The sequence below is a fragment of the Perca fluviatilis genome, chromosome 8 (assembly GCF_010015445.1).
Source record: "Perca fluviatilis chromosome 8, GENO_Pfluv_1.0, whole genome shotgun sequence".
Taxonomy (NCBI): domain Eukaryota; kingdom Metazoa; phylum Chordata; class Actinopteri; order Perciformes; family Percidae; genus Perca; species Perca fluviatilis.
Window position 1 is genome coordinate 13,132,925 of NC_053119.1, and position 14,680 is coordinate 13,147,604.

General features: G+C 42.2%; 1 protein-coding gene across 13 annotated transcripts in view; it reads left to right on the forward strand.

The window, feature by feature from the left end:
* LOC120563726 (membrane-associated guanylate kinase, WW and PDZ domain-containing protein 2-like) overlaps positions 1-14,617 on the forward strand; it is a 94,436-nt gene extending 79,819 nt beyond the window's left edge. For 6 of the 13 annotated variants that reach the window (XM_039808091.1, XM_039808096.1, XM_039808087.1 and 3 more), the window contains 11 exons: positions 2,645-2,676; positions 4,156-4,348; positions 4,475-4,590; positions 5,004-5,196; positions 6,388-6,627; positions 7,568-7,753; positions 8,246-8,561; positions 9,216-9,435; positions 9,599-9,742; positions 10,342-10,480; positions 11,430-14,617. In XM_039808091.1, coding sequence (XP_039664025.1) covers positions 2,645-2,676; positions 4,156-4,348; positions 4,475-4,590; positions 5,004-5,196; positions 6,388-6,627; positions 7,568-7,753; positions 8,246-8,561; positions 9,216-9,435; positions 9,599-9,742; positions 10,342-10,480; positions 11,430-12,124 — 2,474 coding nt within the window. In that variant the 3' untranslated portion in view covers positions 12,125-14,617. Of the gene's footprint in view, positions 1-2,644; positions 2,677-4,155; positions 4,349-4,474; positions 4,591-5,003; positions 5,197-6,387; positions 6,628-7,567; positions 7,754-8,245; positions 8,562-9,215; positions 9,436-9,598; positions 9,743-10,341; positions 10,481-10,810; positions 10,922-11,429 lie in introns of all 13 variants that reach the window. The other 7 variants (XM_039808099.1, XM_039808088.1, XM_039808100.1 and 4 more) reach the window with 5 other exon arrangements.
* The last annotated feature ends 63 nt before the right edge of the window (positions 14,618-14,680 follow it).

Sequence of the window (14,680 nt, forward strand, 5' to 3'; positions counted from 1 at the left end):
CCTGACACACCAGGAACCTCTCTGACTCTCTGTGTGTTGCTCTCCTCGCTGCAGGGTGAAAGAAAGGACAAGGTCCTTTACAATGACTCCGATGTGCAAAGTGTCAGGAATGCTTAAGCATGTTTGTGTTCACAGACATAAGATTTCTGTGCAGAACATCAATGGAATTTAGCTTGCACAATTCAGATGTGAGACTGAGAGCATCAGTGCTTTGTGTGTAACAGACAGGGTGTTAGACTTCCACTGCATGTGTGAGTGTGTTTGTGTTAGTCTCTGTGTCTGACTGCTGTAGTGTGGGCACTCTGCCAGAGTTCCACTGAGCTCTGGTCGTGTTCACAGCTCCGTCCCCTGACATCGCAGTTTGAAGCGGAGCCAACCACAGACTAGAGACATTTTGCAGCACCAATGAGGATGCAGATCATGGCTGTGGGGGAAAAAAGGGTGTCAGGCTGCAAAAGCCAATCAGGCTGATCTGAATGCCATCCAGAACTCAGCAGGCTAGTCTGTGAGGCTGGCCTGCCAGACTGTCTGACCACTGACTCCAGAGAGAGGCCACATGAAGCCTTTCTACCTAATCATTCATTTGTAATTCATCAGCATTCATACGAGTCTGCCACACTTCTGGCATATATGCCGATGAATTGTATTAGCATTTAAATTAAGCTTAAATGCCTCGGTGAAGATGACGCTCCTCTTTAATATGAGTGGACAGTTGCTTTGTAGCTCGTACTCATTTCCCTCAGTAGGTCATAAAGGAAGGTTTCCTGAGAATGAGTTATTAGAATTCCTGAAGGGCTTCCCTTAAGGCCCGTATTCCCTGCAGAACGTGATTATTAGCCCCAACCTCATGCAGTGCTGTCCCTCTGTTGCTACTACTGCGCTAAATCATTTCAACACCACCAACAGTTCTTCTCAAACCTCCGTTCATGCGTGCATGCGGATGTTTTTTCTCTTTTAATCATATTCTTGTGTCTTCCTACACGCTCAAAGACCAAACAGGGACATTTATTTTCATAATGGGAAAGATTTACATGTAGAAAAGATGCTTTACTTGGGACAAATGGAGGAGGGCGAGGGTTGGAAAATGAGGGAAGATAAAAGATAAAAGTGGAAGGAATGACAGAAATGAATTAATTTTAATTTTCTTTTGTCTTCACATGGACTGGCAGTGATCTATTGTATTTAATTTCCTTCAAATCTCCCCTCGTTTGCTGATTTTGATGGAAAGTCCTGCCATTCTGCTCCGCTGCTGAGTGCTCTGGCCATCATCTGAGGAATCTAAAAAGCAGGCGGATGTAGTTGCAGAGTAATTCCGTAAATATATTTTATCCGATGCACTCTGACATTTCTCAGGAAATCTCATTAACGGAATAAATATTAAATATACCAGGGTTCTCTAAAGTTCTACAGTTGCCCAGGTTTGTTAAAGGATACATCAGGGATGCAGGAGTCTAGCATGCTTTATGAGTGTGTCTATGTGCTTCTATCAACATGTGTTAAGATTAAACCTGCATGTTTATACAAAGCAGCCATTGCATGTAATTCCCCCCATGTGTAAATGTATTTGGGTCTTGGCAGCATAAATGTTTTTTATGTCTTAGATTCAGTGGAGTCACAGAGGAGTGGTGTTGATGAAATTATTGTTGTGATGTAGATTGCTCACTGCTTCCTACATGCAGATAAAATATGACTTGCAGAGATGTTTGTGTGTGTGTGTGTGTGTGTGTGTGTGTGTGTGTGTGTGTGTGTGTGTGTGTGTGTGTGTGTGTGTGTGTGTGTGTGTGTGTGTGTGTGTGTGTGTTGGGGGAAGGGGTCTGTGCTTTTGCCTGCAGCCAATGATGTAATTATGTTGAAAACAAATGCAACAACCAAACCTGTTTAGGAAGAGTTACACAAACAAAGTCAAAACAGAGGAATATGACTGAGATGTTTTATTCACGTTAAAGTGCTCATATTATGCTTTTTGCCTTTTCCCCTTTCCTTTATTGTGTTATTTATCTTTATTGTGCATGTTATAGGTTTACAAAGTGAAAAAGCCCAAAGTCCACCCCAAAGGGACTTACCATCTCCAACAGAAAACACTGTTCACCAACTGCTCCAAACAGCTCTATTGTAGTCCAGCCTTTACTTCCGTGACGAACGTGCAACATTTTTTAACACACGTTATAATGCTAGCCTAGCTGCTAGCGTGGCATGCCCTCATGCTCTGCTTCTGACTAGCTTGTAGTGCTGACCTAGGCACTGCACATGTGCGACTCCCAACAAAGACGGAGTGTGATGCCTCACTCTTTCGCTAAAACAGAGAGCTCAACACACAGGGTGAAAAGAGGAGCTGCAGCAATGTGCAGTACAACACAAATGTAGTGTTTTTTGAAAATTAAACCATGTAAACCTATTCTGATATAACCTCTAAATACAATTATGAACATGAAAATTAGCATAATATGAGCACTTTAAGGGAAGATTTTTTAACATTTGTATCAAATACCTCATGTATAAAAAACCTTTGCACATAGGTTCCATTATAGTTAGTTTTTTGTCTGTATAGTTGGATTTGTATTTTATCTGCATTTTTGTTTTGTAAGAATCCGACAGATTATCCGTGTCTGCTCTCTGTAAACTGTGTTTTCTCTTTCTTCCTCAGGCCACATCTCTCCGTGGAAGGGCTCCAAACAGGTACAATCATTGAAACAAATATGTTTCTGCTTTTGTGTGTGTGGCTTCGACTGAAAGAAATAAGAGACAGGGAGAAAATGTGCATCTCTGAACCAAATTTGTTTGTTGAAGCAGAGAGGTAAAATTGCAACGTGTAGGATTTGTCATTGGACTGTGTTGCCTCAGAGGTGTTTGGCTTTTTTGCTTTATTGTGAAATGAGCCAGACTGTCGTGACCTGCTTATTGGTTTGATCACATCAGATCTCACACCTCACCAGCTGGGGAAAAGCTCTTCAGATTTCTACTTAAACTGCAGCTGCTTATACAATCAACGCTCATTCATGGTATTAGAAAGAATATTCGGACACAATAAATCTCATCTCATTTAGGTTCACACACAAATTCCATCATTAAGGTTATCTGACCTTCATTTCTGCACATAGTAGGCCTTGAATTTGTTGGTTGAACTTCACTGTCATTCATTTTTGGATTTGAAAACAATGTTCATAGAGATAATTCATCACTATAAACACAAAGCTTTTTTGTTTTTTTCTACACATATGCTAATATTAGTTCTTAAATCTTGTGTTTACATACATACTGCAGGTCAGTGCTGTATAGTATTTGTTATATAGTTTGTTGCTTTGTTGTTTTCTCCTGCCCGCATGGTGCAGTAACACGTGGGCTGTTGCCAGCATTGTCTGCCATGACTTAGTCTCGCTTTGCCAGATCTCCAGCCTGCAGCCATACAGTCTTGGATCTCCACAGCGCTGTGGAGTAAGGTCTGGCTACACCACAGATATATTCTGGGATAGGAAAAAAACACTTTAAGTTATTAGCATTTCTTTAAACCAATCACAGTCGTCTTGGGCTTTTAAGTTAAATGTTCACATAATAAAGTAACATAAGCTATTTAAATTAGCTGGATTGTGGTAATTATTAAATACACTCTCAGACAGCCACATCATTGGCCTTAGCTCTGAAACAGCTGAGCAAATCACTGATGCATGACAACAACAAATGAAGAGATTCTTCTTTAGAAAATCATGTTGTTGTCGACATGAACACACTGATACAGATACAGAATTACTTATAATTAATTTATAGAAATATGGATCTGCTTTACTGCTAACTACGATAAACTTTTTTTATGCGGATTTTAAGCACATTTACTGGTTGGAGAGTGTTTAATAAAACATCTTATTTACATTTTGAGCATTATTCAGTTCGGGTTAGGCTTGAAGTACTTAGCCGATTAACGTGCCAGAAACACACGTAGTTCTCAGACTTTGCACAAAATACCAAAAACTCGGTTTACGCTGCCTCATTTAAAGGGACCTCCCACCGGTTTGTGCCTCTCCTTCCACCTGTGCATCGTGTACTTCGCTCTGGGCACCAAAATACAGGCAATAGGCGGTAGATGCTGCCTGCGCTGGTCGTTAACAAAAATAGGGCCCCATATCGTACATTTAACATCTGTTGTTGGTGTTTTCCTTGTAGTTGCCTGACCAGTGGGACCCACATGGCAGCCCCCAAGCAAACCTGTCCGGCCCAGTTTTGCCACCTGGCATGACCTTCTCAAACCAGCCACAGCACCGCACATCTGTGCCGGACTCCACTGAGGGCTTCGATCTTAACAAACCCGACCCCTATGACCTTTACGAGAAGTCGAGGGCTATCTATGAGAGCCGACGTGAGTACTGAAACTTGAAACTTGAAACTCATGGGAGATAGCAATATGTTGCTATAAATTGCACATAATATGGTGATTTGAAATGAATTAAAGAGTCAGACTTTAATGTCTTTATTTGTGTCTCAGGTCCAGAGTATGAAGAGGTGGAGGTGCACCTGCTGAGGGAGAAGACCGGGTTTGGCTTCCGCATCCTGGGGGGAGACGAGGCCGTGCAGGCTGTGAGTCCGGACGCCCGTGACAAGGCTCGTATGGGACGGGCTGGACCACACATATTTTTAACTTCATACACACCAACCTCGTCTGACCTGCACATAATCTCATCTCACACAGTTACACACATTTTTCCAACATCTGCTCCACACACCCACACACACACACACACACACACACACACTCCTCAGGTTTCTCACACTGCCTTAACTGCTCAGTACCTCCCATACTGAAGAAACGCCTTGCTAACTTGTCCACATGTAAAACAGCATGCAAACTATGGTACAGAAGAATGTGGCAGGAAAATATTTTAAGGTGGAAAAATGTTACCATGACCCAAAACTAATTTCCAACCTGGATAAAGCAATTACTGAGTGATTCCACTGTCTCTGATTAATTTTCTTCACCTTCATCTATGCTGCTAATATTGATTGTCTTTGAACAGATTGTTATTGGTGCTATAATAGAGAACACTCCCGCTGAGCGCGATGGGCGGCTTCAACCTGGGGATGAGCTCATTTCTGTGGATAAAAATGTGGTGGCTGGGAAACCGCACAAATACGTAATAGACTTGATGCACGCAGCCGCTCGCAACGGTCAAGTCAGCTTGACTGTGAGAAGGAGAGTGCAAATACCTGGTGAGGACTTTAAGCCTTTTTTGTTCTTTTTTCTTTTTTTCACACTTAACCAAGACTGGAGAACGTTCTGCACATTTCACTGGCATCAAATAAAGAAAATGAGACAACTTGGACAGGACACACATGCTGACAATTTGAGTTCAGGATCAGTGTGTACTTCTCAGCCACTCCTCTTTTCTGTGGTAGCAGATCATACATACATACATACATCCAAGGACACACAATCTAAAACTTATTTAAATCTATAAGGATCTTATGTAAAAACAACGAAACACCAAGCATTTTTCTGAATTTTCAGTATTAACTCTGTGTGCCAAAGACAATGTGCTCTCTGGTGCACAGAATTGCCCCTCGCGAGCATGTGTGCGTTTTGACCAACAACACAATGATAACCTGGTCGGTTTACAGTGACACAGTGAAGGCAACTAAGAGTGAATCCTGAAAAGTCTGTTATTGTACAAACATAGAAAAACTGTTCAAGAAGAGCAGTAATACACTGGCTTATATTAAGGGTGTATCACTGATGCTGCGATTTAAGCAGACTGTGTTTTACCTGTGTAGTAGACTTGTGAGCGATCTACTGTGCATGGCGCGTGGTGGATACAGAACTGCCGAAAGATTTGTACACACTCTCTCGAGCACAGCTGTTGTGTTCACTGTTGCTGGTTGACATGTAAAACAACATTAAGAAGGAGGTGTCCAGTGACCATCCAGTGTGTTCAATACTGAATATTGAGAAATGTTACTTTCTTTTAGCTTTTGGAGGCATTTAATGACATGTCACTACACATATAGTGGGAGGGGGGATTTCCATTTTTCATATATATATATATACATATATAGTGCATGGGGCAATTTCACACTCCTATCCTTGTTCGTTTTAGGCACTGCAGCAGGCTCTGTGGTTTGTGTCTTTCTAAAGACAGTGCAGTTGCAAGGTCATACATACACTAGAGTCAGACCTGTCAAATGACAAACGGACAAGTTCAATTTGACTTTGACACAATGTCCATGCGAGAGGTAGAGAAGTGCACTCTTGCATGCAATACATTCTGCAGAACTGGAATTTCTCCACTGGCTACAACAAAAATGTAAAATGAATAGCCACTGAGAGTAAATTGGTCATGTTTTACAGTAACCTAGCTGCTGCTTTGACTCATCCTATCTCCTCTCTTGCTTCCTTTCCTCCAGGTGAACTGTGTCCTGTGAATGGCCGCAGCCCCGGCTCTGTTTCGACACAACACAGCTCCCCACGTAGCGATGCAGCCTCAGCTTCGGGCCCTGCAGCGGTCGCCGTCCCAGCTGCCACCTCTCCTCCAGAGGGTTCTGCTCTGCAAACTAGTGATGTGGTTATTCACCGCAAGGAGAACGAGGGCTTCGGCTTCGTCATCATTAGCTCCCTGAACAGACCGGAGAATGCCACCGTCATCAGTAAGTTGTTTCTGTCTGGAGCCCTAAAGGTTGTTACTGAACACAAATGGTGATTTGCAAATACTGATGGCTAAGGATCCTAAGGGTGGTGACTGTCCTAGAGTGATTGTTTGCAGGGTTTCACTTTAAGTATTATTTATTTTTTCATAATGATTTTAAATATATTTAAAATATGTTAAAAGTATTTATAAGAGGCAGTGGTGGGATGTAATTATATACATTTACTCAAGTACTGTACTAAATTTGAGGTATTTTTTTTCTTTTCTTTTCATGCCACTTTACTACTTATATTCCACTACATTTCACAGAGAAATATTGTACTTTTTACTCCACTACATTACTCTGACAGATTTAGTTACTAGTTACTTTACAAAGTAAGATGTTTGCACACAAAACACATGTAATTAATAAAATACAATGTTTATTATAAATTAAACTAAAAAATAAATTAAAGGACAGCTGAAATAATTAGCCCAATAAACACTTAAAGTAGTTGATTGAAAGAACTGTTTGGATCGTTTCCGGTTTCTAAAATGTGAGGATTTTTCTGCATTGAGTACTTTTACTTTTAATACTTTAAGTACATGTTCCTGATGATGCTTACATACTTTTACTTTAAGATTTTCAATGCAGGACTTTTACTTATAATGTAAATGATCTTAATACTTCCACCACTGCTGTCTTGTTAAGACGTTATTGTTATTTCTGTTTGGTGACATTGCTTCATAAGGAATAGCAATATTTGGAAGTGTGATTTTTTTATTGATTTTTTTTAAAGCGGCTGTAATGTTCAAAACAGTTTCACAACAGGTAATGCTCAGGTTGTAATAAGATTCTAAATGTTATTCTCTCCGCTTCAAAATTGAGTTCTTTCAGTGCTGTTTTGACATCTTTTTTCAAAATTGCCATTGACAACCACCTTGTTATTGCCTGTTTCCAGCTGTGCCCCATAAAATAGGACGTATCATTGAGGGCAGCCCTGCGGACCGATGTGGGAAGCTGAAGGTGGGCGACCGGATCCTGGCTGTGAATGGACAGTCCATCATCAGCATGCCGCACGCAGACATTGTCAAGCTCATTAAAGATGCTGGGCTAACAGTCACACTGCACATCATACCAGAGGAGGGTGAGTGTTTGTGTGTGACATGAAACCACATTTTGTTACTGTTTTCCCCTTATAGAAGAAAACTCTCTGAAGTCAGTCTGCTTTGTCTTATATAAATATATTTTATCTTACTTGGCCAAGGAAATCCTTTTCTTTTTGAGTAATCTTTTGAAGTTAAAAAAATAGTTTCACATACAGTAAACCAGAAAGGAGCACAAGATTAGGAGGAGTTGTGTTCCCCAACTGTTTGGTTATGGTGACGACTGAACATAATCTTGGCATTTCAGCATGAATCACATTTTAGAGTCTTCTAATTCTGAGCATTAGAACAAGGCTAAAGGCTACAAGGCTCATATAGCTTATACAGCAGATAATTAGTTATGATAAATAGTTTTCTCAAAGATAAAAAAGAAAATTCACCAACATTACAGCAGGCTTGTGCATCCTGAGCATGTTTCCTTTGTCAATTTGTTCTAAATCCAGTTAATCCAGAGTTTGACATTTTCCAAACAGGTGAAATCTTGTCCTTCACAGGTTCCCATTCTGGCCCCGGCTCAGAGAAGCAGAGCCCCATGACCCAGAAACACAGCCCCCAGACCCAGCCCAGCCCTGTAGCCCAGCCAGGCCAAGGAGGTACCCAGCCTGGCCAAACAGCCACTCAGACAGGTCAAATACCTGCCCAGCCTGGCCAGACACCAGCTCAGACAAGCCAAACAGTGACTGGCCCTCTTGCACCAGCAGCCACCCAGCCTGCACCAGCTGGAACCCAGCAGAGCCCGGTCACCCAGCCCTCTGGCCCCCCTCCACAGATCTACCTCCATGACGGCAGGTAAGACAGCACTAAGAGGGATGTTCTTGTTTGTACGTTTTGTGAGATTCCTTAAGCACAGTGTGTCTTGGTTACAGAACAAAGAGTGACTGGGAGAAAAAGAAGAAGAGTTTTTTAAAGGCGACAGATATAAAACTGTGTATATAGATGAGTGTGCCATCCTGTCCTTGCATGCCAGTACTGTTAGTTCAGTAGAAAACCTGTGACTGCAGGCAACTTTTGTCCCAGTCAGTCTCTCAGGCTGGTTTCTGCTTTGTTGCATAACACCACTTAGCTCTTAACAGTGTCAGTGAATAATTTACTTTAAGGTATCTCTTCTATAATGCAGGAACCCAGCGATCCGGCCCTCTTCCATATCAAAACTATGAAAGCGTGAGTGAGTGTGTGCATGGATGGCTGTGTGTGCATGTGAGTCTCAGATCAAAAGCAGTGCTCCCAGAGCTGTGGATGTATGCCCATTTTGTCCAAGTGGGAGCTTGATAAAAGTTTCAAAACAGAGTGATATTTACATCCATTTTAGCCTCCTTAGCTGCACACACTCAGTAATCCTTTCAGTAGGACATCTCCTTATTTGCCATGCTTCTTCAAATCAATGCTCTCTCCATTGTGGCACAAACTTCTGCTTTGATTTTGTTGCTTTCTCTCTCCTCACAGGTCAGAGGTAAAAGCCAGACAGGACGTTAAACCTGACTTCCGCCATCCTCCATTCACTGATTACAGGCAACCTCCAGTGGACTATCGTCACCCACCGGTTACTGATTATCGACAGCCGCCGACACTGGACTACAGACACCCACCTGGTCTGCTGGATTTCAGACCGCACCCTGCAGCTGCACAGTTCCCTCTGGGGTTGCCTCCTGACTTCAGACCACAGGTACAGCTAGACCAAGAACCATCTGCTCAAGTTAACACTGTGTTGAGCATTAAGTATACGTATTCATTTGTATGCAGTTATGTGTTGGTAGTCTTTGTTTTCGTCATAATGGTCGTACACTGTTATTTGCGGTGTTTTTGAAGTTGTTACATTTTTTCTGCAGGACTATGATTACTTCACGGTGGAGCTGGAGAAAAGCGCAAAGGGTTTTGGCTTCAGTATCCGCGGGGGCAGAGAGTACAAGATGGACCTATTTGTGTTGCGCCTTGCTGAAGATGGTCCTGCTATTCGTAATGGAAGGATGAGGGTGAGATGACAAAGTTGAAAACCTCATTGGCAGATGATTGGAATTGCCGTCAGTGAAAACAGTTGTTGTTTTGTTGAAGAAATGTAGAACACAGACGTGTACTGAGAAGCAGCAAAATGCCAGTTTGTCCATCTTGACGTCCTTCTAAAATCATATTACACAACATGCTTGTGTAATGTGGGATATATTTATTTCACAGATTTTAAAGATGGTGTAAAATTGAAAACAGCACAGATTTTTTGACTTTCAAAAAAGACAACACTTCTGTTGTTCTTCTGCAACATGTTTATTATCTTCTGTTGATTGAAATATTTATTTTACTGTCTGCCCCATCTTCTTCATGGGACAGGAATGGCTTATAGGTTAGGAAAGGGGTAAAGCGAGTCAGTTTAAGTGCATGTCAACTCACTGACCCTCTGCTCACCCTCAACAACTCCTGTTGAGATGCACTTGAAGAACACACTTAATGGCACTTAATCGCCAGTTGCTCCAGTGGAGCTACCCACCAGCAGGAACAGTGGTTGTGTAAAGAAGTCAACTTTCCTTTTGATAACCAGAGGCTGACAGAAATTGACTCATCCTCTGTGTGTCTCCTCCAGGTAGGGGATCAAATCATAGAGATTAACGGAGACAGCACTCGGGACATGACTCACGCCCGCGCCATTGAACTCATCAAGGCGGGAGGCAGGCGAGTCAGGCTGCTGCTAAAGCGAGGCACAGGACAGGTGCCAGAATATGGTGGGTTTTCCTGGCACAATGTAAAGTCTCTAAATGTCTAACTCTTTCCACTCGCTCTCCTTAGTCTCTGACCTGATCTCTTTCTCACTTTCATACAAGAGATTCATTGTTTGAGGTCCAACATTACTGTTTTTTAACCAGAATGGCTTTTTCCTCAAGAAAATATTAACATGCATTAATATCTTTCTGCATTTTACTCCTTGCTCTGCAGTCTTCCATACTGTCGTCAAAAAAAAAAAATATATATATTCTAATCAAACAGAATAACAACTTACTCTTTAGCCTTCCTGTGTTGTAACCCCTCTGCTTTAAGTCTAATGATTGGTATAGGCTTTTACTTGCCTTCCCTCAGGAATGGTACCTTCCAACCTCTCCATGTGCATGAAAGGTGACACACTAAGCTCCCCCTATTTCTTCCTAATGGGCCACTCTAAAGACACGGTTTGTGAAAAACTGCATGTCTCTCTCTCCATACTGAATAATCTGTGTGCATCGTAGCTCTCGGCATGCATTTGTGAATGCATGATTATGAGTTTATGCATGGGAAAATAGAAGCTGTGTGTGTATATCTATGTGTGTATGTGTGCGGGTGCTTCTGCGTGTTGCAGTAAGAGAGCAATATGGTTTGAAGTGACCCTCCAGATTAAATTGTATCATCCTGAAGAGGGTTGTGAAGTAGACTGTGTGAAATCAATCTGATCAGGATCAGTCTGTCACACAACTATAAAGATGGTAATTGTTTTCAAGCACTGAATGAATCCTGTATATATATATATATATATATATATATATACATATATATATTATGATGTGGTTGTGTTATTATGTACATCTTTTTTTCTCTGTTTTTTCCCTTCTCCTCATTCTCTCTGTGTGCATGTGCATGTTGCTTTGTGCCTCTCTGCTTTTATCTCAGTCCACCTGAGCATGTTTTCTTCTTCCCTTACAGACTGTGCCGGCCCCTGGGATTCCTTTTCTACAGCCCACTCTGCCCTGCAGGAAGTGACCCTCAAACACTACCCAAATCCATTGCTCTCATCCCATCCAGCCACAGCCCCAGACTCTCCTCATCAGCTCCCTCTAGAGACCACAGTGTGCATGGCAGACAAAGCTCCACAACTGACAGACCACAGCTCCATTAGAGGGGCTACAGGTGGCAGGTCCACCCAGCAGAAGTGCATCATCAGGGGGCAGGGAACCCCTCAGGGGTGTGGAGAGGTGGACTGTGGCCCAGGCGACAGACAGCCTCGGGCTTTGCCTCCCAAAGCTGTCCTGGGGAGGTCCATTGAAAGAAGAGAGAGGCAGAGGGAGACTTGCTCCCCCTGCTGTGAGAGAAAGGGCCTGCACACACAGGCGTTGAGCACTGTCTGGCCTTGGGACCCATATGTGAGTGTGAATTTGAATGGAGCCTCTCTCGGCACTGGAGATGGACATGTCAGCCTCCAGGAGAGGCTGGTGTCCAGAGGTCTGTTCCCCAGAGAAGATGAGAGGTCCAGTGGCCACAGTGGGCTCTGCTGCCCCTCTAAAACCATGGAAGATCCTTCTGCGAGGAGTGCAGCAGCCTCCCCTGGGCCCTGGAACGTCCCTGGGTCTGACAAACTGCCTGGCACCCTGAGGTCCTGGACCTCCACAGTAAGCAGGTAGAATGGATCTCGCTGGTTTGGACCGGATCACACTGTCTGGCTCCTCATTCAGTTCACCATCCAAGTCTGAGAAAAGCTCTCCCTCACCCTCTCTCTTTCTGTCCTGTTTTCTTCTCCATCTACTTCTAAGATCATATTTTATGTTTCATTTGTTCTTACGAGATAATTATTACACCCACCACCTTAAAAAAGAGAGGAACTTTCACAGCTATTGTAACATACAGTATACAACTGATGGAGACTACTCAATATATAGGCATTTTAGCCCCTCAGATGCAACAGTAAATGTTCTGATCACAGATGGAGCAACAATGTCTGATTCTGAGTGAAGCTGTTCTTTCGACATGTACCTTTAACTGCTCGACCGTATCTGGCTCAGATTGGTTAGTGCAACGTAACCTCAGATGGAACAAGATTCCTCGCAGGACAGAGACATATGTACATCCAAGAGATTTACTTTTGCTCCATTTTCTCTGTGCAGTGGGAAGATCTGTCAGAGGGAGGCAGTGACACTGACACTCCTGGAGGACATGGCACTGGCCCAAGTGACAGCCTGGTTAACCCAACATATGTTAGATCTCACATGCCTACCAATATATCATATACTGTAAATGTAAAGATGTGAAAAATATGTACATTTGGTAATCTCAAAAACATACCTGTGTTTTTGAGGCAGTGTTGTAGTTAGATACATTGTAAAGAAAAGAGAAAAAACCCACCAGGACAGTATTTTAGGATCACTATTTCCACGGCCTCGTCTATTACTACATATCAAAGACTGTGCAAGTCACCAAACCCAGACTGCTGAGGGAGGCAGCGGTCATGTGAGTGGATATAAACCACCATGTCTTTATACAGGGACTCACGTGTCTTTTAGAGTTAGAATATAGAGAGGATATCCTCTGTGGAGCTGACCAATTGGTACTCATGTGAGACAAAAAGAAAATCTTTTTTTTGTCAAATTGAACTTTTAAGTGACTAAATAACAGTTGGCTTAGTAAGAACTAATAATCCTGTTCTGTACACAACTTGATCACAAGTCAACCATGCAGTCATTGTGCAGAATTATAAGGCGTGTTGTATTCATTCAATGCTCAACGGAAGAATTTTGTCCAGTCTATATTTCCCATTTCTATGCCTTTTACTGTGCTAAGTGTACCACATCACTGTGGGAGAGGGGCATCGGTGTGGGGAAGAGAAGGCCGATGGTTATGAGGTGGGGCGGAGTGCCTTACTCAAACTAATGCAGTGCTGTTGTGATTTGTTTTGGGAACTGAATGCAAAACAGATGTTAATGACCATGCACACAAATCAGCCTGGAGCCTGTTTTCTTCTGACTTAACACCAAGCAGTATATATACAGTTATCTTGATGCACTCTTATCAATGTCAATGATTGCCCTTGTCCCCTAGCGCTTAAATGGGGATACAGTGTAGCCTGTAGCATTACATCCTCTTCTTAGAGTCATCTGGGAAAGTGGAGCTGTGAACGTTTATCCAGACAGGGTTGTTATCACAGTGGACCGTGGTTTCTGTTGTTTTGGAAGAGTCTCATTTCAGCTTTATTTGTCTGTTCTGTAAAGAAAACAAGTTAAGTTTGCATTGTTGCAAGCAGAACCAATGCTCGCGGAATCCAAACCCAAGACTTTAGATGATGTGTAAACACAAATGCATTGAAACGTGCGTTCGATCACAAAGTTTTGATACTGGCAGAGTGGAGGCATGCTGCTATTAAACTGACGGAGATGAAGTCACTATCCTCCTGCATTTCTCCAATTTTGATTATCTATTTCTCTCAACAAGATGTTTGCTCTCATTAGAAATTAAATAACCAGAGCTTTTTGAGGACTGGAGGACCAGATGAGTAAAATCACAATGCATTGTGACAACTTGACTGAATGCAGCACAATGACACATCCAAGCTGTACTTGTAAACTTGTATAGGTTTACTGGTTAACTCCTTTTTGCAAGACAATGCACCTGCAGACTGGGATACTAGCATGACCTGGAAAGTTGAATCCAACTGTGTTCATGTGATAAACTGGTTAGCGAGGAGCATGAGAACATGCCATTAGGCTGTGTTAGAAATGTGTTTACTGTATGTACAAATGTCAAAGTTTAGAAAAAGGTGGAAGAATATGTCATTCAGCCCTCTGTCTCCGTCCAGGCCACACCCCTGCCTGCTGTGAGTGATTTTGTATACAAAAACAAAAAACTGCTTTATTGGAACTTGTGAAGGATGGCACGTTCATAAATCCCCATTGAGATCAAGTATAACTGTGTAGTGTTAATTGTGTATTATTCACCTTGTACAGCTGTATTCCTACAAATATGGTTTACTGTATCATTGATACTGTAGTTTCAAAGACGTGAACAACTATTTTTATGAAATGCGACAGTACTGATATATTACATTTTGCTAAAAAACAAAAAACTTGTTTACTGAAAGATATTCTGAAATACTGTCAAATAAACTCTTGACATGGTGTAAAATATTCATTTGTAGAGATTGTGTTACTAGTAATTACAATGGTGAGGCATTCACAGGTTCCAGCTTC